Below are 23326 nucleotides of genomic sequence, written 5' to 3'. Positions count from 1 at the left end.
TAATCCTTTTGCCTTAATCTCAAGAGCCCCAAAATCCCTCCTGTTTTTCCTTAATTTTTTCTTTAACCCTCCCTATCAAAATATTCGTGAAATTAGAAAAATAAGAATGATTTGTAGTGGTTAGAGATCGGAGATCATGATGTCGAGACATTTAGATGCATTACTCGACTGTGAAAATTCATTTGAGGTCAGAGATATGACTATTTTTTCAAGTCTTGCCAAGTCTGCGTATGTTTACGGGATTCTGTTACTTGTTGATTAAAAATTGAATTACAGTCGAATCTTTAAAAGTTTGTTGGTAATATTTTACTATGGCGTGTCCTTATGTGTAAGCGAGCTATGTAACATGGAGTTCTTGTTGTATATTGACTAGGCTTGCTTAAATATATTTTTTTTAGGCCGCCATATCAGTAAAGATTTCGTGGTTTTATGGGCTAAAAGACCATGCTCATGGGTCGATCGAGTCTACTTGTTGGGCTATCCTGGATCGATCGGGTCTACCTGCTGGGTCATTCGACTGGAGACCAATTAGCACTTCTTTGCTCTTGGACTCTTAAGGTGAATACTTGAGGATTCATAAAGTACAAAAATATATATGATTGTATTTGGATTGAAGGATGTGGAATTGTAGATTTTAAATCTTTAATAACGAATCATTTAAATATATTTTGATAATTCTAAATTTATAAAATTTTTATATTTTAATTTTGAACTATATTTTAATAAATACGAATGAATTTCAAATTGAAAGTCATTTAAAATCTTGTTTCAAAATACTTTCTTTAAATTCAAATACAAATTCATGGGTGCAAAATGCAAATACAGCTACTTTGGACTGCACTTAATTTAACTTCTCAAGGGTCCCACGCTTTGTACACCGTATGTCTTAACTAGGCCCCACCTAAACCCGGCTTCCAATATCATTCTTTTTCCTTGCACTGTAACTTCCCGTATCAAAGAAATAAATACCAGAAACCCAGCCCGATTCTCGGCCCGACCACTTTTACCCTGTTTCCGTCAATCGGAAATTGGACACCGTCTGAAATCGGAGAGCTACTTACCCATTAGCCACTAAGTCATTCGTAGATCTATTTGAATTTAGACACTTTTGGAGATTTGATTCTTATGATTTTGCTTATGTTTTAGGGAATTTGGTGAAATTTAGTGTTAACTTTTTTGATTAATGGCGACGAGGAATAGGACTATTTTGTACAGAAAGTATAGGGATGCATTGAAAAGCGTCAGGGTCCCGGCGGGCTCGTCGCCGTCGATCTCTGGGAGCGGAGGTGCGGTGATCGAGATGTCAACCACTTCTTTGCTTAACCCTAAACGATCTTATACTCCTTTGAGCACTGAAGATCCGGGATCCTCCAGGTACTTTGATTGATCGGTATTTTAAACTAGTTTGTTTTCTCTAGTGAAACTCTGAAATGTTATCTGAATTTCTTTTTCTTCCTTCCTATTTACGAATTTAGTTTCTACTCTGTGTTGGAATGATTCAAAATTGTTACCACTTGTCGAGTCATTATCTGGGTGAAAACTGATTCCTCAGATTGACTAGATACTATAAGATGAGATATAAAACATCGTTCTGCCTCCATCACATCCAGGAAATGACTGGAACTTCCCTGAAGAATATGATGAAGTTCCAATGCAATAGCTGTCCTATATGAAAAATAAATGTGTACTAAGATTTGAAAAAATGATTTTAGATAAATTGGCAGAACCCTTGCAAAATCTTGAAAGCTTGTTTTGTTTGCAATATAAGCAATTCACAGGGGAAAAACTGGATGACTCCTTTTCTTTTGCATGTGAAATCTTACACATGTTTCAGATGTCTGCTGCCATGGTTTACTTAATTGGACTTAGTATCTTGTCAAAGAGGAAGGTAAGATGCACAAGAACTTATTTCAGTCGCTCACCAAGGATATTGTGGACTCAGGCATTGTAGTTTATTCATCATGCTTCTATTATAATTTTATCTCAATTCTGCCTCCCTAACTTAGATCCAGATTTAGGTTCTTCTAGTTGATTAAGAAACATGAATAATGCTGCTGTACTTTGTTCTATTTCGTCATCTGTTGTGGATACTAATTATTTGGGAACAAGGACTCCAGGGCTGGATGGTTGCGAGTTCTATTATTTTTTCAAGAATTTCATATTTCCTTGTGTACTGAAGGTATGTTGTGAAAGTATGCTCTCTTCTGCTTTGACTTATACACATAACTGGAAAAGGACAATGTCATAGAAGAACTGTAATGGGACTCTTTGGAGAGTTTGGATTCATTAGGGTTCCACTTGTTGCTGTTTTCAATTTTATGATCTGCCACAAAACAGGAAATGAGAATTTAAAATTTCTTTTTTCTAGCTTTAATGTTAGTATCAAACTTTCCAGTTGAAGCCATAAGAAGTGGCAGAGAGTCTTTGTGTTGTGCTGGAAAAGATGAATTTGGGATGATTACTGTAAGAAAAATAGACAATACTCAATGGAAATTCTAACATATAGTGTGAGGATGCAATTTTAATGCTTCTGTATTAGTACCACTGTAGTTATGTCCACCTGTTTGCCTATATGCTATGTGCCTGATGTTTCTAAAACGCATAACTAAGCTTTAGCTGATTTGCCTGTCCCTGTTCTCTGGTGGTATGGGTTTATCCTTAGGCATAAACTATTCTGATTGTTGACTCATGGCTATATGATAAATGTTCTCCAATCTGAAAATATATAGATCCATCAATGAATTAAAGTTTTCTACATCTTGAGGTATGCGTGGTGGCTTATCTCTGGAACTTGTATTTGATCAACCTGAGATTCATGTGAACTATGATAAGGTTAATTTTTTCATTAAGAGAAAATGGATTACAAATGTTTGTAATTATTAGTTTACATACCATAACTTGCCATAAAGGTGCATTCCGAGGCTGTTAAATTTTCACAATTGTCGCATTAAGTGATGATATGGGAAACCATGTAATTTGATTACCATTACTCGTCAACATGATTCGTACCGAATGACCGACTGAGGAAATCATCCTTGAACAAAGGTTGCTCCAGTTAGCTTTGAGAAATAATAAGATTACTATGGTTCTTTGAATTTTAAAAAAGGATGTTACATTGTGTGATGGTAGCAACTTTAGTTTATTTTTTTAAAAAATATATCTATTTAATGAAGTTATTTGTAAAGAAATTTATGCTACATTGTGAATTACTTTTTTTTAAAGTCATTAACTTAAGAATTTTTAAAAAGAAATTATATGCAAAGATGTTTCACACTTTCACTGGTAGTGTCTTTACACAATATTTAAAAAGAAAAAAAATCAAGGGATGCGGTGCCTCTGATAATTTTTTTTTAAAAAAAATGAAAAATGTATTTCTCGATAACGTCTTTGTAGAAAAACATTATCTTCAATATTGTTTTATGTTATATTGGAGAAATTTTTATACCATATTAACTTACTGTCTTTTCACAAATCTTAAATGAATTGCTATGTGCGATTCTATGTATAGTATAGAATCCACTCTTGCCAGTGTGCTAGATGTTATTGCTACTATTAGGGTGCAACTCAAGACCTTTAAACTGCACAACTGCCCAAGCACGAAATCCGGTTGTGGCTGCCACAAGGACAATTGTTGCCTTAAAAGTCAATATTATTGTCTTAGCTATTACCACAAGTGTTTGCCCTTTCCACACAGCACCTATATTCTCTCCATGGGCGTCTGCCATGCAGCACTATGTTCCCTCCCATGAGTGCCTGCTGCTTTGTAATTCAAAGGAAGGTGAAAGACCCTAAATCTGCAGACTGCTTATGATGAAGAACTGTGAACCACGGTAATTAGAAGCCTGTAACCCCTTGTAAACCAGTCTAGAGGGTCCAAGAGCTATCTATAATCTGTAGGTTTAGGGATGACAGAAGGACTTCCTTGTTTGGTCTTAGTCAATGCGATGTGGAGAAAGAACCAGTATAACAGATACTGGATAGGGGTGCACATTACTGGTGGTAAAAAGTCATAGCTTATAGCAACAATCAGATCTTTAAACAGTATAGTAACATGTGCTTTAGGATCCAAGTGTGCCGCACAATTAGGTAATTGCTGGCACCCCACGCCAACAATCTCCTGCATCACTTGCCATGAAGGTCACTGCTACGGCACAATAGATGTAGTAACTGTTTCATGTTTGTGTCAGAAGAAAGCAAATTTAAGCACTCACTTGATACTGGTAGGAGGTTAGAGGAGACTAACATATAGAGAATTGTCATAACTAATTGAGCTTCTCTTATGTTATTTGCTTAATAAGTTTATCCTATTCTAAGACCCAAAGCTTCCTAACATCCTAATATATGATTATAAGCTATGATTCTCCATCAGATTCTAAGGTTTTTCCCTGTCGCTGTAGGAGTACAGTTGCAGTAGGTTTACCACCAGCTTGGGTGGATGTATCTGAAGAAATAGCAGCTAATGTACAACGCTTGAGGGAAAAAATGGCTGAGTTGGCAAAGGCTCATGCCAAGGCTTTAATGCCTTCATTCGGAGATGGCAAAGAAGATCAACGCCGGATTGAGGCACTTACACAAGAGATAACTGATCTTTTAAAACGATCGGAGAAAAGATTGCAAAGACTCTCTGCTTCTGGGCCTTCAGAGGATTCAAATATCAGGAAAAATGTCCAGGTATGATCTGTAATCTTCTGTTTCCTGATTTGTATATCTGCAGACAGTTGTGGTATACTGTATCCTCAATTGTATAGAGTTATGAATAGTTGTGGTAATACTTATGTACTAAAACTGTATTACTGGGTTTATTAGATAATTTAAAGTCAGATGCAAGCAAAAGACGCAGTATGCTATTAGGGGATTATTACACTTTTGTTATGCATCGAGGAATTTACTAAAATATGTTAAGTATTTGGTGGAATGAGGAACAGACCCAACTGCTGCTTTTCTCGTCCTCGTCTTGTTTCTTTTCTGGACTTGCACCATGCATTGAAGGAAGTTTACTTTGAGTTGCTGAAATTGAATAGAATACGATGAAGTATTGTGGTGACTTTGGATCGCTATTATATCATTATTTTGATATTTCATAACTGAGCTAACTGCTACTCCTGTTGGTAACATAATTGGTAATACTGCTCAGAACATGCCATGCAATTCCACTTTTCTTCTGAAAAATTTTATTGTTCACTATAGTTATCAGTATGCTATTAGGGGATTATTACACTTTTGTTATGCATCGAGGAATTTACTAAAATATTTTAAGTATTTGGTGGAATGAGGAACAGACCCAACTGCTGCTTTTCTCGTCCTCTTCTTGTTTCTTTTCTGGACTTGCACCATGCATTGAAGGAAGTTTACTTTGAGTTGCTGAAATTGAATAGAATACGATGAAGTATTGTAGTGACTTTGGATCGCTATTATATCATTATTTTGATATTTCATAACTGAGCTAACTACTACTCCTGTTGGTAACATAATTGGTAATACTGCTCAGAACATGCCATGCAATTCCACTTTTCTTCTGAAAAATTTTATTGTTCACTATAGTTATCATCTAGGATATTGTCTTACAGTATAGTATTTCTATGACAGAGGTCTTTAGCTACTGATCTTCAAAGCCTCTCAATGGAGCTACGTAGAAAACAGTCCACATATTTGAAACGACTTCAGCAGCAGAAAGAGGTGCAATTTCCTTTGTCAACTCCATTTTATCAAATTTAAATGTCCAGATTAGTGACGTAATGCACTTGTTCACAGGAGAAGTGTTCTTCTGAGGTTTCACCTCCTGAACTTGTCAGTGCTTCCAAGATTTATTGAATAGCTGCTAGTGTCATTGTATCTCTATGCTTTATAGTTATGTTTTGTCAATTTCTTTAACATACTCATGCTGTGTAGGGTCCTGATGGGGTTGACTTGGAAATGAACTTAAATGGGAGCAATCCTAAGGGGGAGGATGATGATTTCGATGATATTGTAAGTATCCATATTATCTTGTTTTCAACATAAATTTCTCTTTGGTATGTGAATTATATGCTCAGCTAAGTAGGAAGAAACCACACACACGTATAGGTAATGGTTAGTTGTAGACCAGAATTGTTTGCCCTTAGAGGTGCTCAAGTAGGGATACATCCATTCCCTCTATTCCTTCATTTATGGAAGTAGATGTAGCATTCAAGAAATTGCCAATTTTTGTGTTAAGATTATACAGGAGTTACTCCTAAGACCTGAATCTGGTTATCACAAGGATACATGTAAATCTCTCAACTGGCTGCTTATACAACTAATATTTACATGGAGAGCAACAAAAGAGGGTACATCCACCTCATTGTGGATGATTTGATGTCCAAAGTGTCACCCTCTTGTCAACCTTTATGTCAATTTTCCACCTGATACAGATTTTTATTTTGTGGAAGATAGAAATGCCATCCAACAATTGGACCTGTTGACCTTAGTTTTTTTAAAAATTGGCATACTGAGTTACCTATTCTGTTCCTTAACATAAGTGGGGTACCTACGAGGCTACGACCTTATCTGTTTGTTCCTATGAAAGTAAAATGAGTTTGCCATGCTTGCAACTGGCATTTAGGCTTTCTCTTAATCCAGACTGATTCAATGAAAAGGTCCATAAAAGTGGCTACTTGAACCCGGGTTCTTAAGGTTATGAATTTACAGACCTGTGATTACTGGGCCTAGACTTCAGGGATATGCAGTAGATCTAAGAAATAACCCTGACCTCATAAGCAGTTCCTGATGACCAGATGAGGATAGGATCATATTACTACCTGAATTAATTTTTCTACTATGTCCACCAACTTGGCAATTTCATTAATGTAGTGGAGATTCCAAAGCTTTCTACAGATTGCTTCTTTGGTTTGTTTCACTGTCAAAGTGCCTCTGATACCCAAGTTACTACTGAAATGCAATTTTCCGCATTTATGTCATGAATGCATTCTTTGACCTCAAGTGTCTCACAAATATCACAAAACAGGGATTCAGTGAACATCAAATGGCCAAATTAAAGAAAAGTGAGGCATTCACCGTAGAGAGGGAGAGAGAAATTCAACAGGTGAGTTGAATTTAGGTTTTTTCTTTAGCATGCACAATGAACAAATATTTCATTTCTTTTGGCATTTTCATTGGTTCTAGGTGGTGGAATCAGTGAATGAGCTGGCCCAAATTATGAAAGATTTATCAGTGTTGGTGATCGATCAGGTCGGTGCTATATTCAATTTTCATTGGGTACTCATGTATTAGACTTTGGATTTTGATTAATTTATGTCTGCAAGCAGGGGACCATTGTTGACAGGATTGATTATAACATAACAAATGTCGCTGTGTCGGTTGAAGAGGGCTTGAAACAGCTTGAGAAGGTCCACATTTTATTTGATTTATTATTCTTATATCACCATTCTCTTAAAGATTTTTCTTTGGGACACATTTTTTGTTTATCTTTGCTTAGATTATGTCTATATTTGTGGTTAATTTTGTGTCTTTTATGAACTGGATTTGCAGGCTGAGAGAAGCCAAAAACAAGGTGGCATGGTTATGTGTGCCACTATTCTTGTTATTATGTGCTTTGTTATGTTAATTCTCTTAATTTTGAAGGTGATAATCTTCTAATCTTTGAACGAAGCATCTTCTTGAATTCTCCTATGGTTCTGGACCTCCATGGCAACCTTTACAAAGTCAGCTATCAAAAAGTCGAATGCTGGGATTTCCAAGTCCCAAATAGACTCATCTTACTAAATGTTGAAGACAACAATTAATTATTTCTCACTGTTCATTTTTTGCTTTTACCACTTTCTATGTGGGAGGAGTATATATATGTCTGGATAGAATGTTTGACTGCTCCTGGGACTTTGTACAGTCTGGAGGAGGGATGTGACATTGATTCTTTCATCCCAGGAAGATTTTGTAGCTTTGTTACAAATGCTCTCTTCTCTTGAGTTGAGGTGAAATATGTTTTCTTTGTAAGATTCTTTCTTGAAGTGGGAAAACAAAACACAGAATGACCATTGTAGAAGCTCTGACTCACCTGAATAATGATTGGCATTTATTGTGTTTGGTAGGGGACTCAAAACCTAATTGTGGCACATACTTGTATGTCTGCGCTGTAACATATATTCAGGTTGAATTATATCGACACCCGTGAAGTTAGGCTAATTACCGTCATTTATAGGTCTAGTGTTGTAATATACCTTAGAAATGTTTGTGTAATATTTTACCACTACATAATTACGATTAATGGGTGTGCTTGAAATTTTATAAAAGATAGGAAGTATTTTTTATAATTAAACATAATTTCGGGCAGTGTTAATATATATATAGGGCCAATTGCACCGCTCATCTAGAATATGAAATTACATTTTTCAAAAATACTTATTTAAAAATATAAGCACATCCTCCCCAAAACGTCTTTTATCAGAATATTTTTGTTTCCCACTTCAATCAGTTAGTGATAACTCATAAGTATAGATATTTTTCTATCATAATATTCAAAGATTGCTTAAAGATATTGAAAGGAGAAAAAAAAAATACACGCACAAACACAACCTTAAAAAGCTATCAATACAAATGTAAAATATTATCAACAAAATCGCCCCTCAAGATATAAACATTACAAATACGTCTATGGGCACAACGACCAATTAATAAATTTATTATTTAATTATGTAGAGCTTTTATTAATTATATTAATCTTAAGCAGCAACATAAATAAAGAGAGTAAAAAAGAGATTATCCAAACATGATCCTGCTCCTACATTATTTACAAGTTAATGAAGAATTATAGCATCACCAAAATATTTCTTTCGACTATATTAAACTTGGACGTGTATATAATGATTATTTTTACAGTATACAGGATAACAGTTATTAGTCCAGAAGAATGACTTTCTGATAAGAGCAGCAATGCATGGAGGTGCTGATGAGAAATGCACTTCACACCATTCCTCTAAAAGATGAACAATGTCGAAGAAGATTTACAGCTTCAGTTTGCACTCTAGCCATCAAGAAATGCTTCGAGTAACTAGAATAGACAAGTTTTGCTTGAAAACCTGCAAAACAATATAAATATGATTCTGAATAACAAAATATTTGTATTCTAATCATGTAACAGGAATAATCTTACCCTCCTAAAATGTTCCAATTCTCTCTCCATTGTCATATTGATATCCCCAGATAATGGCTGGGCAATGCCAGCAGATTGATTTCTTGCCTCACCCTCACTCAGTACCTGAAAAGTACTCCACATCAGCACAAATCAACTGGAAATAGTTAATCCTTAACTTATTTTCTCCTGAGAACACATCCAAGGAGAGACACAAATAGAATCATATACGATGATATGCTTCAGTTCATCTCAGAATTTCAGATTTTATTATATCTTCTCTTGTTCTCATTTATGTCTGATGCCAAAGGTCAAAGGAGGATTTATTGGCCCTATGAAAGGGTGGTGACCCCAAACCGTGGCTTGATTCAAGAGGCAGATATTTGGCTAGAAGGGGCAAGAGGTTTTTCATTCCTTTGACAAATAAAAGTTATTTACAGTACAGTATGACTTAATCATTCTCACTATAAAATCTCCTAGACTCCTACTACTAATTTAAGGTTTGGAGCGCTAACGTGTCCTGTGCAGGGATGTTTTACCCAAAGCCTCATCTTGAAAATTTGACTTCTATGGTGCTTGAAATTTGTAAGCATCATTGGTGCCGCATGTGAAAACATTGTGCAAAAACACGAGTAGAGTGAACCTCAAAAATGAAAAAGAATAACTTATCATCACAGATGTTATTCCATCCAATCAGCCACAGATGGTAAACAAACCACCTATTGCGATGATTCTGCCTAACACACATGAGGAAAGACAACCGGTAGACCAATTCTAATTCTAGCCCAGATCAGTCACCCACACGCCCAATCTCCTTTCAGGATAGTTCAAATGAGCAGACAACTACTAGGTGAGCAGGATGGTAACTGTTGTTAATGGTATTATTTGCAGCTTAAATCCAACAATAGAGCAGGTTGTACCACCTCCTCCACCAATGGTGGGTATAAATGTTAATCCAATACCGAAGCACAAGGTACGGCACAAAGAGAGGCCCACTGAGAGGAGATGTGGGATCAAAGAGCAAAAGTTACCTCTGCACAAGAATGACCTGACAAGATCTACATGGCTAGAACTCAACTCGACCTCACTAAAAAAGCGGTGGACCTCTTCAGTAGATAAAGGATATGAGGAAAAAGACAGTAAAGACATGTCAAAGGTGAAGAGAGGAGGTTGAGCGATCACCTAACCTTAGAACACCCTTTAACATTACTGAATACAATAGCAATGTTAATCCTATATAAGAACGAGTGATATTTCTTTGGTATGGGTAAGCTAAAATCCTACCCCTAACAAGCATAGGGACTTAGAGATTTGTCTTAATATATGATATAATGAAAACCTAGGAGAAGTTTACACCATCCTTACATGATATGTATTTTGAGAAATGCGCTTCAAAATTGTGAAGGATGGAATGTGAAAAAATATGCATAAAAGCAATAACAAATAACCATATCTTGGTCATGCATATTCCATTGCAAATAAATTGGACTGAATGCCAATTCAGGTGTCCCTGGATTTTTAAATTGCAAACTCATAATAAAGAGAGCTCAAATTGTTGACAGACAGAAGGTGCAGACAATTTGTATATAAACAGGGATTGAATCTCACCAATTTGAAACCATCTGGAGAATGTATAAATTCCATGAATTCAAAATTCGACAGAAGACACTGCTGCACTGCATAAGATACCCGCAAAATCGTACAGAGGATTCCGAATTTCTGCTTAACCCAACACTCAAGAACGTAACTAAATCAGAACCTAAATCATCAAACCAAAATTAAGTACTTTATGGTGTACGGAAATTTAGATACCTCTTTAGCAGATCCCTCAAGTGCATCACTTTTTGGAAATTTCTTCCTATGATATCTCACAAGCAATGCTATTAGCTAAAAGCTTTCAATTGTCACTAACAATGAAAACCTTGCAAATCTAGATTGGACACAGGATTATTACAGGGCACCATACCTTAATCTCTTCCTTAGAATAACCTTGGAGGTGATCGCCATTCTGAAAAAAGAAGAGACAGGTTTCCGGGATTAGCATCCAGATACAGTATATTAAACTATATTTCACACAATGCATAATAATTGAAGGTCAGAGTCAGCTATCCGATTCCCATGCATAGTGGAACACTACCATGAACAGGAATAAATTGTTTAGAAACAGTGAGTTCAGAATACATAAGACTTGAAAGTTATAGTCATGAATCTGATTCCAATGCATAGTAAAACACTACTATGAATAGGAATAGATTGTTCGGAATTACATAAGAAACATGAATCTCATCACGTTAACTCTATTCCTCCCGCCAGATTTGGCCAGGATTAGCAAACTAAATATAATACATCCAACTAGAATACACAATGCATAAAACTTGAAAGCCAATCATCCAGCTGAATTGATTGCATAGTGCGAAACTACTGAGTAGGAATAGATAGTCAGCAATATCATAGAAATGGAAAATTCTCAAAGTTCATCTGATTTACTACCTCCCTCCTCTCAACTCATCGACCTCCGCAAATACTAATAGATTAAACATCTGAAGAACTCTTCAAAGGCAGAAGATAAATTAGTACATAACAAAAACAGTAAATGCAGGCATACCAATATAATGCGATAAGACTGCTTATGATAACCCTTCTTGCCGGAATACAGGCCAATATTGTGAAGCAAAGTCGCAGCATCAAGGTACTCAAGATCCCTATCATCCAAGGACACTGAAAGCTCATTGTCATCATTACCATCATTGTGAAGCTCATGCAATTTTCTCAAACCTTCAACAATCTCCTGCAGAATCCAAGTTAATAAACGATAGTAAAGGAGAACAAACACTAAAATATCTATTTAAAATCTTCATGACTATACCCTCGCGACGCTCGCACACATGTTAGCAGCCTTCATCCTCTTCTTATTGTTAAACCTTGACGCTAACCTAACAACCGACCTCCATCGCGCATTTGCATTCAAATCAAACCCCTTGAAAACCTGCCCCAACATCTCTGTGATCACTCCCTCCCCTAATGCATACCCTGAGACTTCTATTTCCTCAATCCCAAGCCTATGAAATATCTCATCCAATAAAACAGTTCCTGCCAAAATGAACACAGCTCGTCTCTTGAAAAACCCCATTCTCCTCATCTTCCCCTCTATTTCCCCCTCTTCGTCATACAACCTCTCCACCAAACACCTCAACTCATGCCTAGTAAACCTCCATTCCCTTTTAACAAATTCCTCAAACACCCCAACATTTTCCTGCACCTCAAGCACATAACCTTTGCACACTGCTTTTTCAATCGCCTTAATCGTACCAGAGGAACCTACCACAATATCTATTTTGAACTCCTTAATCTTCTCGATCAAGCCAGAGTTTTCTAGTTCATTCCGAATATGCTCGCGCATTTTCATGATGTCGCCAAATTCCTGAGTTAGAGTAACATGCCCTAATCTCAACGATTTAGAAAACAGAACATTCCCCTTAAACCCCACTGTGAACTCGGTAGAGCCACCGCCGATATCAATTGTCAGAACCGTAGAGGTGAAAACCGGGAAGAACTGTAGGACTCCGAGGTAAATGAGGCGCGCCTCTTCGGCGCCGGAGAGAATTTCTACGTGGAGGCCGAGGGCTTCATTGACAACACGAATAAATTCAGATCTGTTGGAAGCTTCACGGACAGCAGAGGTGGCCACAAGGCGGAGGCGGGAAGGAGGAAGGCCGTAGGAGAAGAGGAGATGCTGAAATCTCCGAATGGCGGAGACTGCGCGGTCGAGAGTCACGGCGGAGATAGTAGCTGCGGAGGAGGTGGAAGTGGTTTCCAGGCCGAGTACAACAGGTTCTTTGAGGCGGTGGAGGGTGAGGAATCGGCCGGAAGAGGGATCAGTACGTACGATTGTGAGTTTGAAGGAGTTTGTGCCGATATCCACGGCGGCGAAGTGGTTATTGGTGGCGGTGGCGGGTAATGGTATCGGGGCACTGCTGCTCATAATGAGAGATGAAATGAGCGTGGCAGATTGTCTTCGATATGTTTGGAGGTGGAGTGGACTAACCTTTCAACTCATGAATTCCAAGTTTACTAAAACTTGTATGTATTTTATTATTATCATAATTTCCACTCATGTTAAAGTTCGAGTTCTACACCTAATCTTCTCACTTTTTCTCTATTAAAAAGTGTTATTTATAAGCAGCCAAATATATAAAAACCACATCTTTATTTTTAGGGATTATCCTCCCAATTTGGAGCCAACCTTCAATTTTCAGGTTTGTTGACATTCTTGCGATTCATATGATCTCTTAAGCTACCGTCATGTATTCTAATTTGTACTTGCTTTGCAGTTAGGCCAGCCACTCCTGCTAGATCCTTCCTTACAAAGCTTAGCTTAGCTAGACCCTCTTCAATCAATTCTTAATTGTTAGATTAAGAAGCAAAGAATATTATGCACTTTGATTTTTAGTTTCTTTCTCTCATGAAATTCATAACTTGCTATTTATAAAAAAATTAAGATAGTGTGAGTCTGATTTGTATCTATTATAGTAGTCATGCTCATTTCTTTTGTACATGTCGCACCCTTTTAATCCGAACACAAAAACAATACAATACCGTTATTTCTATCACAGCGGCTGGTAGTGAAAGCAATTGACGATCTTGGCTTAGATGGCTTTGCTCTTGGGGAACTTCATTTATCGATAGTCAAGGTACCCGAAGAACATATCCCATTACATCTTCAATTCTATTAAATATATAGCTACTATCGTACACATATTATGTATATCTTAAATCAAATAGAATTAAAAAAACGTAATAGGATTTAGAATAAGGACAAGAAGTGAAAGAATAGGCAAAGCAATCAAGCTTCCTGGAAAATCCGAGCAATCATTTTATTGCTTGAAAATGCATTCATAAGTTAGAGAAGTTGCTTCGCACTTTCACTCTTCTTGTGTTTGCAAGTGAAGTAGTAATAGCAGCATCATCTCACCTTTCCCACTAAACCAAACAATCAAACGGTGGGAAAGTCCACTGTGTTTGGCTAAATTTATTTAAAATATTTTATAATTTATGCGTTTTTATAAATATTTTCACTATTTATAAATTATTATATCTTATTTTCAAATAATATGAATAGTGAAGTTTTCAGGCACTTCTGACCAATTTCTTGGTAATGATGTGGACACATTGAATGAGATTAATATTTTTTTATAAGTAAATTCAGTAGTCTTGATATTAATTGAAAGGGTAATGTATATTGATTTTCTTAAGATTATGTTGAATTATACAAATATTTTATTTTATTTTTTTTATTATAAATAAGATTCTTTAAATAAAAACGATAAACCAAACAAAGTGAATTGGTTGTTCAAAATTTTAATTTATGCTAACTACTCATATTTTCTTTAATATAACCTACGTGGCATAACATAATCTCCTACGTGTCAATAGCAGTCATCATGTCTAAAAAATTTCAAAAATTGAATGAAGTAAAAGGCTCATAAATTAATTTAAAGAATCAACACAAGATTTATATAAATTGAGTTTTAATTAATTCAAAGTGATTCCAGGAAATAAATTATATAAATTGAGTTTAAAAATATAAAACAGTATAAATTACAACATATGATTAATCATATCATTTATTGATTTTACGGCTGATCATATCACCTAATTAATGAGTGTGATTGTCATTGTTTTCTACGACAAATACCATCCCAAACATACTATAAGAAGAAATTACGATTTTTTTTGTCGAGAAATCTATTGTAAAATTACATAAATTATAATTGGTCCAAATTATAAGAGTTGTGACGGGTTTCATTGCAGCCGTTCCTAATTTTACAATGTTTTTTATTTGCGCACTGTGAATATTTTTTGATATTATTATAACGATGGGTCGTTTTTCCATTGCGGAAAAAAAAAAAGCACGGAATTTTATAAGTTGCAGTTGAAAAAAATAATATTTATAGTAAGCTACAACCTGAAATAGTAAGTATATTTTTGAATTGCAATTAATAGTTTGGGACCTCAGATATATAAAAGAAAGGATATTAGTAGCAACAGAATGAATAGGTAGGAAATTAGAAGGCATGCAAACACAACATCAAAGGTAAGGAAAACGTGGATTGAAATGCATGGAATGGAATTCATTCAAATTTCAAACACAAAATGAACCGGAAGAACACTGTGCAAAGTCCTTTTCAGGCTGTCGGTCTACATGTCCCCCTAAACGCGCCACCATCTTTTTCTCCCCGACCTGTGTAGACGTCTCTCTCACCGCGTTTCATCTTCCAACAACCTTCTTCACCACGTCTCTCCCTCTCTCTCTCTCTCTTCTTATTATTCAACAAATAGAACCAAAACAAACTCAAACGATATTATATTTATTAATAATAATCGTCACTTCTACTTCACATTCCTGTTTTTACGCGGTTATTTCAGTCGGTTGAACTTGAATTGTATTCACTCTCTGTGGAATATGCATATATGCTCTCTCTCTCTCTCTCTATATATATATATATATATATATATTTATAAACTAGACAAGAATCAATTTTTGCTGCATGATCCAAGAAGATCTAATGAACGAAACCTGAATCCCCACCACAATACCACACAGGGTTTGTGGGCTCCTGCTTAAAATAATGAAAGCTACATAGTTAAAAGGGTTCTTGTCTTTTCGAACATAAAATCATCACACATACCCCTTGACTTATTGGGATTTTATGTGTTTGTTTAATGATTACTTGAAGCTTTCATGTAGTTTCCTGTAAATTCCTCACTGCCCTCTTTCCTATTTAAGCACTGAAAGTTGGCAGTTTTTTCCCCTTACCTGCCAAGAACAGTTTGCAAAATTTCTTTTTCTCAAAATTAGAGTTGTGAGCTTGTGAATCTTGGTGGGTTTTGATGGTACCCAGACAGCTACTTAGAGAGGGGGCTGAAGCAGATTCTCAGCATCAGATCAAACGCCGTCGGTCCCTCTCGACGTGGGTGCAGTAATAGTGACTGTTTGTTATATATTTCTTCATAGTTATTGCAGTTTTCTTGTTGATTTTCCTGAAATTTTGATGGGGTTTGTGCAGTATATTCAAAGGGGCGAGTAGTGCTCGGAGTCTGCAAGAATATGTGCCCAGCTTGGAACCACTCATTCGAAAATGGGTATGATGTTACGATTATGAGCATTACTTATTCTTTGTACTAGTGGTCTGTCGCATCATGGGCCAGCGAGCTCGTTGAACTCGAGAATTGCCTCTAAATCTACCAAATACATCTTGAAATTCAATTATAAATAGCTGGTAATATCCAATTGATGCATTCGAATTCTTTATTTCATCTGATCCTATTGATCATATGTGAAAGGGAATCACATGGTTGAAGCTTGGGATTTATAAGCTTTTGATGATTCAAACACAACCCTTTGTTTGATCCATGTAGCTTACTTGGAGTGAAAGTATAAGTTCAATTATTTCCAGTAGGAGTACCACTTGTTTTTTATGACGGAATTCAGTTTTGATCAGTTCTCAAACTAATCCAAAAGTTAAAAGGCATCTGAGTCATGTCATTTTTGTATCAATTGTCTATAGCTTTAGGCCAAAAGTAGTTGTATAGTTTATTCTCTTGGATGCTGAAATTTGATTAGTTTTTTATGTAACTTATGACCTCATATTATCTCTGTTGGATATTTCTTTATTCTGCTGTTCTATTGTTTTAGGTGCAAGAAGCGGTCGACCGCGCGATGGACCCTTTTCTGGGGTTAGTTTTTTTGTAAATTTTCAACTTTATCTTTCTTTTTCCACGTTTCACTTTTCTTGTCAACCATTCCCAACTTTCACGACAACTAAATTTGCGACTTTTTTCCTACCGTAAAAGTAGAATATTTTGCACGCACTCCCTTACAGTGAAATAAAGTTACTTACGTTGGATGATTGTTTCAGATCCTCCTCAAATCAAATTGAGTGCTCGGGATCAAGAACTCTGCAGCTGCAGTTTCAGGGCAACTTGCCTCGAACTCTGTTTACGGGCAGTAGGGTTCTATCCGTGGATAAAAGCCCGATAAAAGTTGTCCTGTGTGATTCCACTTCTGGAAAAATAGTAACATCTGGTCCCCTTTCTTCAATCAAAGCGAATATCGTTGTGCTTGATGGCGATTTTAGTCCTGACGATGGGGAAGACTGGTCGGAGAAGGACTTTGAGAGCAAGATTGTTCAGAACAGAGAAGGGAAGAGGCCGTTGGTGACCGGAGATTTAACAGTTCCGTTGCAGAATGGAGTTGGTTGCATCGGTGAGGTGAGCTTCACAGATAACTCAAGCTGGATCAGAAGTGGGAAATTCCGGTTGGGGGCGAAAGTGCATCCTAGTGCTCATGAAATAAGCATTAGGGAAGCAATGAGCAGCCCCTTCAAAGTCAAAGATCACCGTGGAGAATGTGAGTGTGTATTCTCGACTACTAGGTTTCCCCTTTCTGTATCATCTTTTAATTTATTAGTGGTGTGTACTGATAAATGATCTATTTTCCAGCATACCAGAAACACTATCCCCCATCCTTAGACGACGAAGTATGGCGTCTGGACAAGATTGCCAAGGACGGTGCGTCCCACAAACGACTTAACCAGTTTGGTATTTCCTGTGTGGGAGACTTCTTGAGGTCGTACATCACAAATGAGCTCCAACTACGCTCAGTAAGATGCTCGTTCTTGCTATCGACTTTGGCATCTCTTGTGTGAACCATCTAATGATGTGTCTTCCATATACAGGCACTCCGCAATGTCTCAAACAAGACATGGGAAACGATCACTCGACATGCCATGACCTGTACGTTAGACGACAAGAAATACATGTACGGGACTGCACAAGGGACAGGCCTGTTGTTCAACTCCATCTACAAGGTTGTCGGAGCAACCTTCGACGGACACAGCTACCAGTCTGTTGATAGTCTCAACATGTATCAGACGGTTGGTATCCTTGATCTCTAAAAAAAGTAACGGTATTGCGTGCAAATTCATCCACGACACTATAATCTTTCAACTAGACAAGTCATTCGCTCATTCAGTTTGTGTTTGGTTGACAGAGGATGGTGGAGGAACTGAAGCAGCATGCTTACAAGAACGTAAAGGACTGGGTTTCAGTTTGTGATCAGTCTATTGTTGCGTACCCAATGCTTTTGGAAAATCCAGCTGACACTTTCACTAATCCGAACGTGGACCTCCAGGCCCCAAATCGCCATTTTCAACAAGGTACAACTATCAAACTTCTATCTAACATGTCTATGTTCATCCTCCAAACCTGAAGATAATCTTTCTTGACAGATAAACTAGAAATTCAGATGAACAATCATCATCGAACAATTTCACCACCCTACGAAGACTCAGTTGAACATGAGAACAGTTCTTTTGAGTTGGTAGAGAGTTCAGAAATGCAGGGGTTCAATCCGGCATTTAGAAACGGTTTCGAGTTGAGCAATTCTTCCGGCGGATTCTACATCGCAGGACAAACGTGGGCTACTGGAGGGAACTACATGGAGTCGCATCTCTCGACTGAGGATATACCAGTGGACGACAATTTTCAGGTCGAGTCATCCGCATGGCATCAGAATCAACTGTTTCTTGGTTCCAACACTGGTGAAATCGGTATAACATCTTCTAATTCTGGAATCCTTATCCCCAGGAACCGGAGGCCGAAAACATGGTGGTGCAAGCTTCTGGCCGTGATCAAGTGGCAGATACTGGTCAAACGTAACGTCGCTGCAAGAAAATGGAAACTACTCTATCTAGATGTAAATATTTCTTAGGTTTGCTGAAAATGCGTGCATCCCAAATCTCTATATCTCTTAAACCCTTTGCTGAAAATGCAACAAAAGGAGTTTGTGTCTATGTACATAGGATTGAATGAATGAGGATAATTCTGTGCAACATCAACATGAAACAGAGTGTTGCACGGAATTATCTGAGTCAGTTTGTGTTGAGATCCAGCAAACAGTGAAGATTTGGTGCCCAAGATGTGCTTCCTGATGCTGGCTTGCTGTAATTGTTTTAAAATCTTTCATTTGAGCTTTTCTCATCTAAGTGTTGAGATCTGCTGCGGTGAGGTTTTGAGTTAGTCTTCTGTGTACTGTTTATGTCGATATCAGTTGTATATTCAAGTGTTCATTTGTGTATCTCCCTTTCCCTGCTTTTATTACCTACTACCAATTGAATTTCAAAGAAGCTTTAGGGGGTATTTGGAGGGCGATGCGATCACCCTCTAGCGAGGCGACCGCATCGCCTTCAAAGATATGGGCTACGGCCGTCGCCCAGGGATGAGGAGGGCGCCGCACCCTCCTCTTCTGCCGCCTGCAATGCAATTTTTTTTATAATTTAATTTAAATAATATTTTATTATATGAATAATTAAATAATTATTATATAAAATAATATTTTATTATTAATAAAAATATATAATAGTTTAATTAAATAATTATTATAAAAATAATATTTAAAATAATCATTATAAAGATAATATTTTATTATTAATAAATATATATAATATTATATATTAATTGTGAGATAAGGGCAAAAATGTTAAAAAAAAAATACTTTTATAAAAAAATCGCAGTCAAAGCGCGTTTGACCCAAATTTTGTACAGAGATATTTTTTATAATTTTATGTATCACGGGGTATTTGATACTTTAATTTTCATGGAGAACTTTTTGAACATTCTATTATCACGGGATGTCTGAATTTTTCCCGAGATAGAATTAGTGTATCAGACTAAAAATATTAATTTACAAAAGTATGAAATCAAAATAAGTTGAAATAAAGCGTGCAAGTTCAACTTCCGCAGCCCCTCCCAGAAATATCTTCTCTAAAATGTCTGGAAACTTCCTCACTGATATTTTCACCGCAATATTACGTCCATTGGCTTTTGCTGTTCCAATTTATATATCTTCAGCATGGATGCTGAAGCTCACAAACTTTCCTGCCATCCCCGTCGCTGTTCTCGAATGCCTTTGCTGTAGATCAAAAGTACCCTGATTTTCCGTGGAATCAATCAGTGGCTGGTAGCTGCGAAACAAGAAAATAAGCGGGTATGGATCCAGGATCCGACTCCGAATCCTATTGCTACTACTCCGTGCTTGGGATTCGCAAGGACGCCTCCTTCTCCGACGTTCGCTCCGCCTACCGCAAGCTCGCTCTGGTATGGTATTTTCTTTTCGATTTTACATTGTTCTCCTCGTCTCGTAATAGGTAATGATTCTTCTTCTTCTTCTTCCCCAATTTTCTGACTGATCGTGTGTGTGTAGAAATGGCACCCGGATAGGTGGGCGAAGAATCCAACGGCGTCCGGAGAAGCCAAACGCCGGTTCCAGAGAATTCAAGAGGCCTACTCAGGTTTTTAATTAGTGTGTGTGTGAATTTAATTGCATTCTTCTTCAATCCAAAATCATGCATGTGAAATTGTGGTGTTAATTTGATGAGCTGTGTCTCCGATAGTGTTGTCGGACAAGGAGAAGAGGTCGTTGTACGACGCCGGTTTCCTCGATCTCTTTGAGGAAGATGAGGTGCGCTCCGTTTCTTCACAAGGAAAAATATCTTCACATATTTTCTTCCTCCTCTCTTTTGATAATGCCACGCCTATTTTTGCTTTGCGCACGCCAATTAGATATTTCGTCGTCTACGTTGATGTTACGATTTTGCCCTCTGACTTTATTGTATTGCCGTTGCAGGGCATGGGAGACTTCCTCCACGATTTGATGAGTATGATGGAAAAGAACGCTGGCGCTGAGGTATGATGTGAAATTGTAATTTCTTTCCAGTGCTAGGGGTAAAATGGCAAAAACTAAAATAACTTAATAATTATTCAATCTCTGTTGAATTCATTGTTGGAAGGAGGAGAGCCTAGAGGATCTGCAGAGAACATTTCTGGATTTGTTCGGTGAGGATCTGGCTTATATGATTCGAGACGGTAATGATCCAAGGGTAAGGAAGAGGTCACGACTCACCGGGAGCAACGCACGGGTTGCATCCAAGCGCCGCACCAGTACGTGATTTGTCTTGTCTGCCTCTGCCCCCGTCCGACTCTTGTAGTTACCTTCGACGTTTTTATCGTTGACAAATTAACGACTTTAGTGAAACCAATCGGACTACTTAAGTTTTAATGTCTGTGACGTCTTTGAATAAATTGTTAGAGAGCACCTCCTCTTTTTCTTTTTTATTTATATACAATAAAGTACGTTACATTTGATACATTTAAATTGAAAAATTAATTAAATACATTAACAATTTCAAATCAAATTCCAAATCAAATACTATGTCAGAAGAAAATAAAAACTACTGTAAGGTATATATAAATGGACTTTCATGGTGTGCAGTTTGGCTATCTTTTCTTTTGCTTTATTATCTATTCTCCATTCTATCAAATTTTCAAAAACTTTTGTCTAAATCTAAATATTTAAAGTTTTATGGCTAATTAAGTGTTGGTTTAATTATACATCGAACATTAATTATCTTTTTCCAAACATTGTTACATACCCATTAATTTTGCATATCAACTATAATTATTATATTATATCTAATACTATATCATTGTTATTTTTAATCGATGTATAGCTATATCTATACCAATAGTTTTACGTAACAATAATTTTATAGCATGGTTAAATGGTAAAGAAGCATAAGATGTTAACAGGCTGCCTAGCAATGGAAGAAGTCACCAACTCCATGCACTACGATAAATTATCATTTTGTATCTATCAGGCCAAATTGCAATTTATCCTCGTATTATATAAAAATAACAAAATACCCCCATGTAAAGTTTTTTTTAGTAAATTATCTCCTTATTTTTTTTAAAAAAGGAGCAAATTATTCTCTCACGTGAGTGGTGTGACACACGTGCTATATTTTCAAATTTTTAAATTTTTTTATATCTTTATTATCAATTGTTGGATTGTATCTTTATAAAAAAGCGATCCAAATTTAATTTTATATATATAATTATATACAAAAAAATATAATATATTTTTATAAATATACAGTATATGTATAGTATTATATATATATATGCATATATGTATAATATATTTATACATGTTGATTTCCTCCCCTCCCTCACTGTCACAGCTGGACTTTTTTGTCTCCCAATAAAATATATTTTTTGCTCGTGCGTCGTCTCAAGTTACACCAAAATTTGACCAGCCTTCGGATATTTCAGAGTATACCGACTATCCGTCGTGTATTTGTGACACTGAACTCACCTATTCAAAATGCCTATGTTCACTGAAGCTCTCGGCATGCACGACTTTGTATTATCGTGGACGGGCCCAACTAGTTAGTCTATCGCCATGGATCTTGCCCACAATCTCGAAGCCTGCCGATGCATCCCTCGATGTCAGGGAGCATCCTCGCTCCACCTCAGCATTACAGCACTTTGCATGCGCCCGCAACACCAATCTCAAGCCCAACGCTCAGTTGGTGCATCCTTGGCGCATACCTTCGTTGTGGCCGTCTTCTGTGTCTCGTTCGAGTAGGACTGCTTCATAAAAGTTCGAAGCCTATTCGATATGCCAACATCACACATTGATCACACACAGCAATCCAACATGCCCTCTTACCTTTCAACATGGTCCACAGTGTTGTGTTGCCCCACAACCGCTCATCTTAGCCAACGGATCCATGTGGACGGTTAGAACTTAGAACCCAATAGCGCATGCCACGAGTTGGTTCACGAGGTGAAGTGCTTGTGTTGATCACTCATTCGTACGAGAGGTGATGCCCCTGATTTTACACAGCCCGCGGGGCAATCTTGCGTGTCACACGAAACCTCTTGGCCATTTTTCTGCTCAATGTAGGCCATATTGGCCCTACGTCGCCCGTTCGCTTCCCATACATTTCGTGGACTCTAAACACTCTTTTAAGATGCCTAGAGCCAGTTCTTGAAGAGCCCTACATGCCCCTAAGAGAATGCCATTTAGTGTTGTCATGCACAGGGAGGGCTAGTTGGAGCCCACCACCACATGTCCCCCTTTTAATAGTTTTAAAAATACTTTTTCTTGTTCCAGTAGTAGACATTGAAATGGTCGAGGAGTGTACATTTTTCGCATCTCTCTCAATCGATCTCCAAATCACGCGTCACTTGAACCGTTGCATAGCCTACAACTTTTACATCATAACCCAAGAGTTTCAGCCCCATCTGATCATCCATCATTGAGGAATTGCCTCACAATATTCTGAAATCACATTCGGCCTCTACACTAGTAGACTCTGA

The 23326-nt window shown here is 37.1% G+C and overlaps 4 protein-coding genes across 11 annotated transcripts; 3 read left to right on the top strand and 1 right to left on the bottom strand.

Annotated features, from left to right (window-relative positions):
• On the top strand, positions 942-8087 carry LOC105168945 (syntaxin-43). Its single transcript, XM_011089166.2, has 8 exons — positions 942-1374; positions 4398-4671; positions 5587-5676; positions 5890-5967; positions 6983-7060; positions 7141-7206; positions 7284-7364; positions 7507-8087. Exons 1-8 carry the CDS (start codon positions 1184-1186, stop codon positions 7612-7614), a joined length of 966 nt encoding a protein of 321 aa, XP_011087468.1. The 5' UTR covers positions 942-1183; the 3' UTR covers positions 7615-8087.
• LOC105168944 (exopolyphosphatase) lies at positions 8780-13227 on the bottom strand. Of its 6 annotated transcripts, none has more exons than XM_011089160.2 (7): positions 11970-13227; positions 11709-11891; positions 11070-11111; positions 10916-10990; positions 10712-10837; positions 9125-9229; positions 8780-9050 (listed from the first exon to the last, which is right to left on the bottom strand). In XM_011089160.2, exons 1-7 carry the CDS (start codon positions 13083-13085, stop codon positions 9003-9005), a joined length of 1695 nt encoding a protein of 564 aa, XP_011087462.1. In that variant the 5' UTR covers positions 13086-13227; the 3' UTR covers positions 8780-9002. The 6 variants fall into 6 exon arrangements, with proteins under 6 accessions (XP_011087462.1, XP_011087463.1, XP_011087464.1 ...); XM_011089161.2 differs by having other exon boundaries at positions 10712-10825; XM_011089162.2 differs by having other exon boundaries at positions 10712-10822; positions 11970-13225.
• On the top strand, positions 15632-19241 carry LOC105168943 (calmodulin-binding protein 60 C). 3 transcript variants are annotated; one of them, XM_020696261.1, is made up of 9 exons: positions 15632-16074; positions 16171-16246; positions 16800-16852; positions 17023-17513; positions 17606-17766; positions 17842-18039; positions 18156-18321; positions 18394-18653; positions 18752-19241. In XM_020696261.1, the coding sequence occupies exons 1-9, from the start codon at positions 15995-15997 to the stop codon at positions 18821-18823; spliced, it is 1557 nt and encodes a 518-aa protein (XP_020551920.1). In that variant the 5' UTR covers positions 15632-15994; the 3' UTR covers positions 18824-19241. The 3 variants fall into 3 exon arrangements, with proteins under 3 accessions (XP_020551920.1, XP_020551919.1, XP_011087459.1); XM_020696260.1 differs by having other exon boundaries at positions 15636-16074; positions 18394-19241; XM_011089157.2 differs by having other exon boundaries at positions 15637-16074; positions 16800-16840; positions 18394-19241.
• LOC105168942 (dnaJ homolog subfamily B member 8) lies at positions 19948-21277 on the top strand. Its single transcript, XM_011089156.2, has 5 exons — positions 19948-20260; positions 20367-20454; positions 20557-20624; positions 20790-20849; positions 20953-21277. The coding sequence occupies exons 1-5, from the start codon at positions 20153-20155 to the stop codon at positions 21109-21111; spliced, it is 483 nt and encodes a 160-aa protein (XP_011087458.1). The 5' UTR covers positions 19948-20152; the 3' UTR covers positions 21112-21277.

Source organism: Sesamum indicum, linkage group LG8, assembly GCF_000512975.1.
Source record: "Sesamum indicum cultivar Zhongzhi No. 13 linkage group LG8, S_indicum_v1.0, whole genome shotgun sequence".
Taxonomy (NCBI): Eukaryota; Viridiplantae; Streptophyta; class Magnoliopsida; order Lamiales; family Pedaliaceae; genus Sesamum; species Sesamum indicum.
The sequence above is the reverse complement of the archived record's forward strand: the minus strand, read 5'-3'. Positions and strand labels throughout refer to the sequence as shown.

Excerpts from the sequence above, each read along its gene's own strand:
- LOC105168944 (XM_011089160.2), bottom strand. The coding sequence starts at position 13,085 with ATGAGCAGCAGTGCCCCGATACCATTACCCGCCACCGCCACCAATAAC. Across the intron at positions 11,112-11,708 it reads AGTCTTATCGCATTATATTG|AATGGCGATCACCTCCAAGG; the intron begins GTATGCCTGCAT and ends TTCTTTTTTCAG. Across the intron at positions 9,051-9,124 it reads AATTGGAACATTTTAGGAGG|GTTTTCAAGCAAAACTTGTC; the intron begins GTAAGATTATTC and ends ATTGTTTTGCAG.
- LOC105168943 (XM_020696260.1), top strand. The coding sequence starts at position 15,995 with ATGGTACCCAGACAGCTACTTAGAGAGGGGGCTGAAGCAGATTCTCAG. Across the intron at positions 17,514-17,605 it reads CAAAGATCACCGTGGAGAAT|CATACCAGAAACACTATCCC; the intron begins GTGAGTGTGTAT and ends TCTATTTTCCAG. Across the intron at positions 18,322-18,393 it reads AAATCGCCATTTTCAACAAG|ATAAACTAGAAATTCAGATG; the intron begins GTACAACTATCA and ends CTTTCTTGACAG.
- LOC105168942 (XM_011089156.2), top strand. The coding sequence starts at position 20,153 with ATGGATCCAGGATCCGACTCCGAATCCTATTGCTACTACTCCGTGCTT. Across the intron at positions 20,261-20,366 it reads CCTACCGCAAGCTCGCTCTG|AAATGGCACCCGGATAGGTG; the intron begins GTATGGTATTTT and ends GTGTGTGTGTAG. Across the intron at positions 20,455-20,556 it reads AATTCAAGAGGCCTACTCAG|TGTTGTCGGACAAGGAGAAG; the intron begins GTTTTTAATTAG and ends TGTCTCCGATAG.
- LOC105168945 (XM_011089166.2), top strand. The coding sequence starts at position 1,184 with ATGGCGACGAGGAATAGGACTATTTTGTACAGAAAGTATAGGGATGCA. Across the intron at positions 7,061-7,140 it reads GGGAGAGAGAAATTCAACAG|GTGGTGGAATCAGTGAATGA; the intron begins GTGAGTTGAATT and ends CATTGGTTCTAG. Across the intron at positions 7,207-7,283 it reads CAGTGTTGGTGATCGATCAG|GGGACCATTGTTGACAGGAT; the intron begins GTCGGTGCTATA and ends GTCTGCAAGCAG.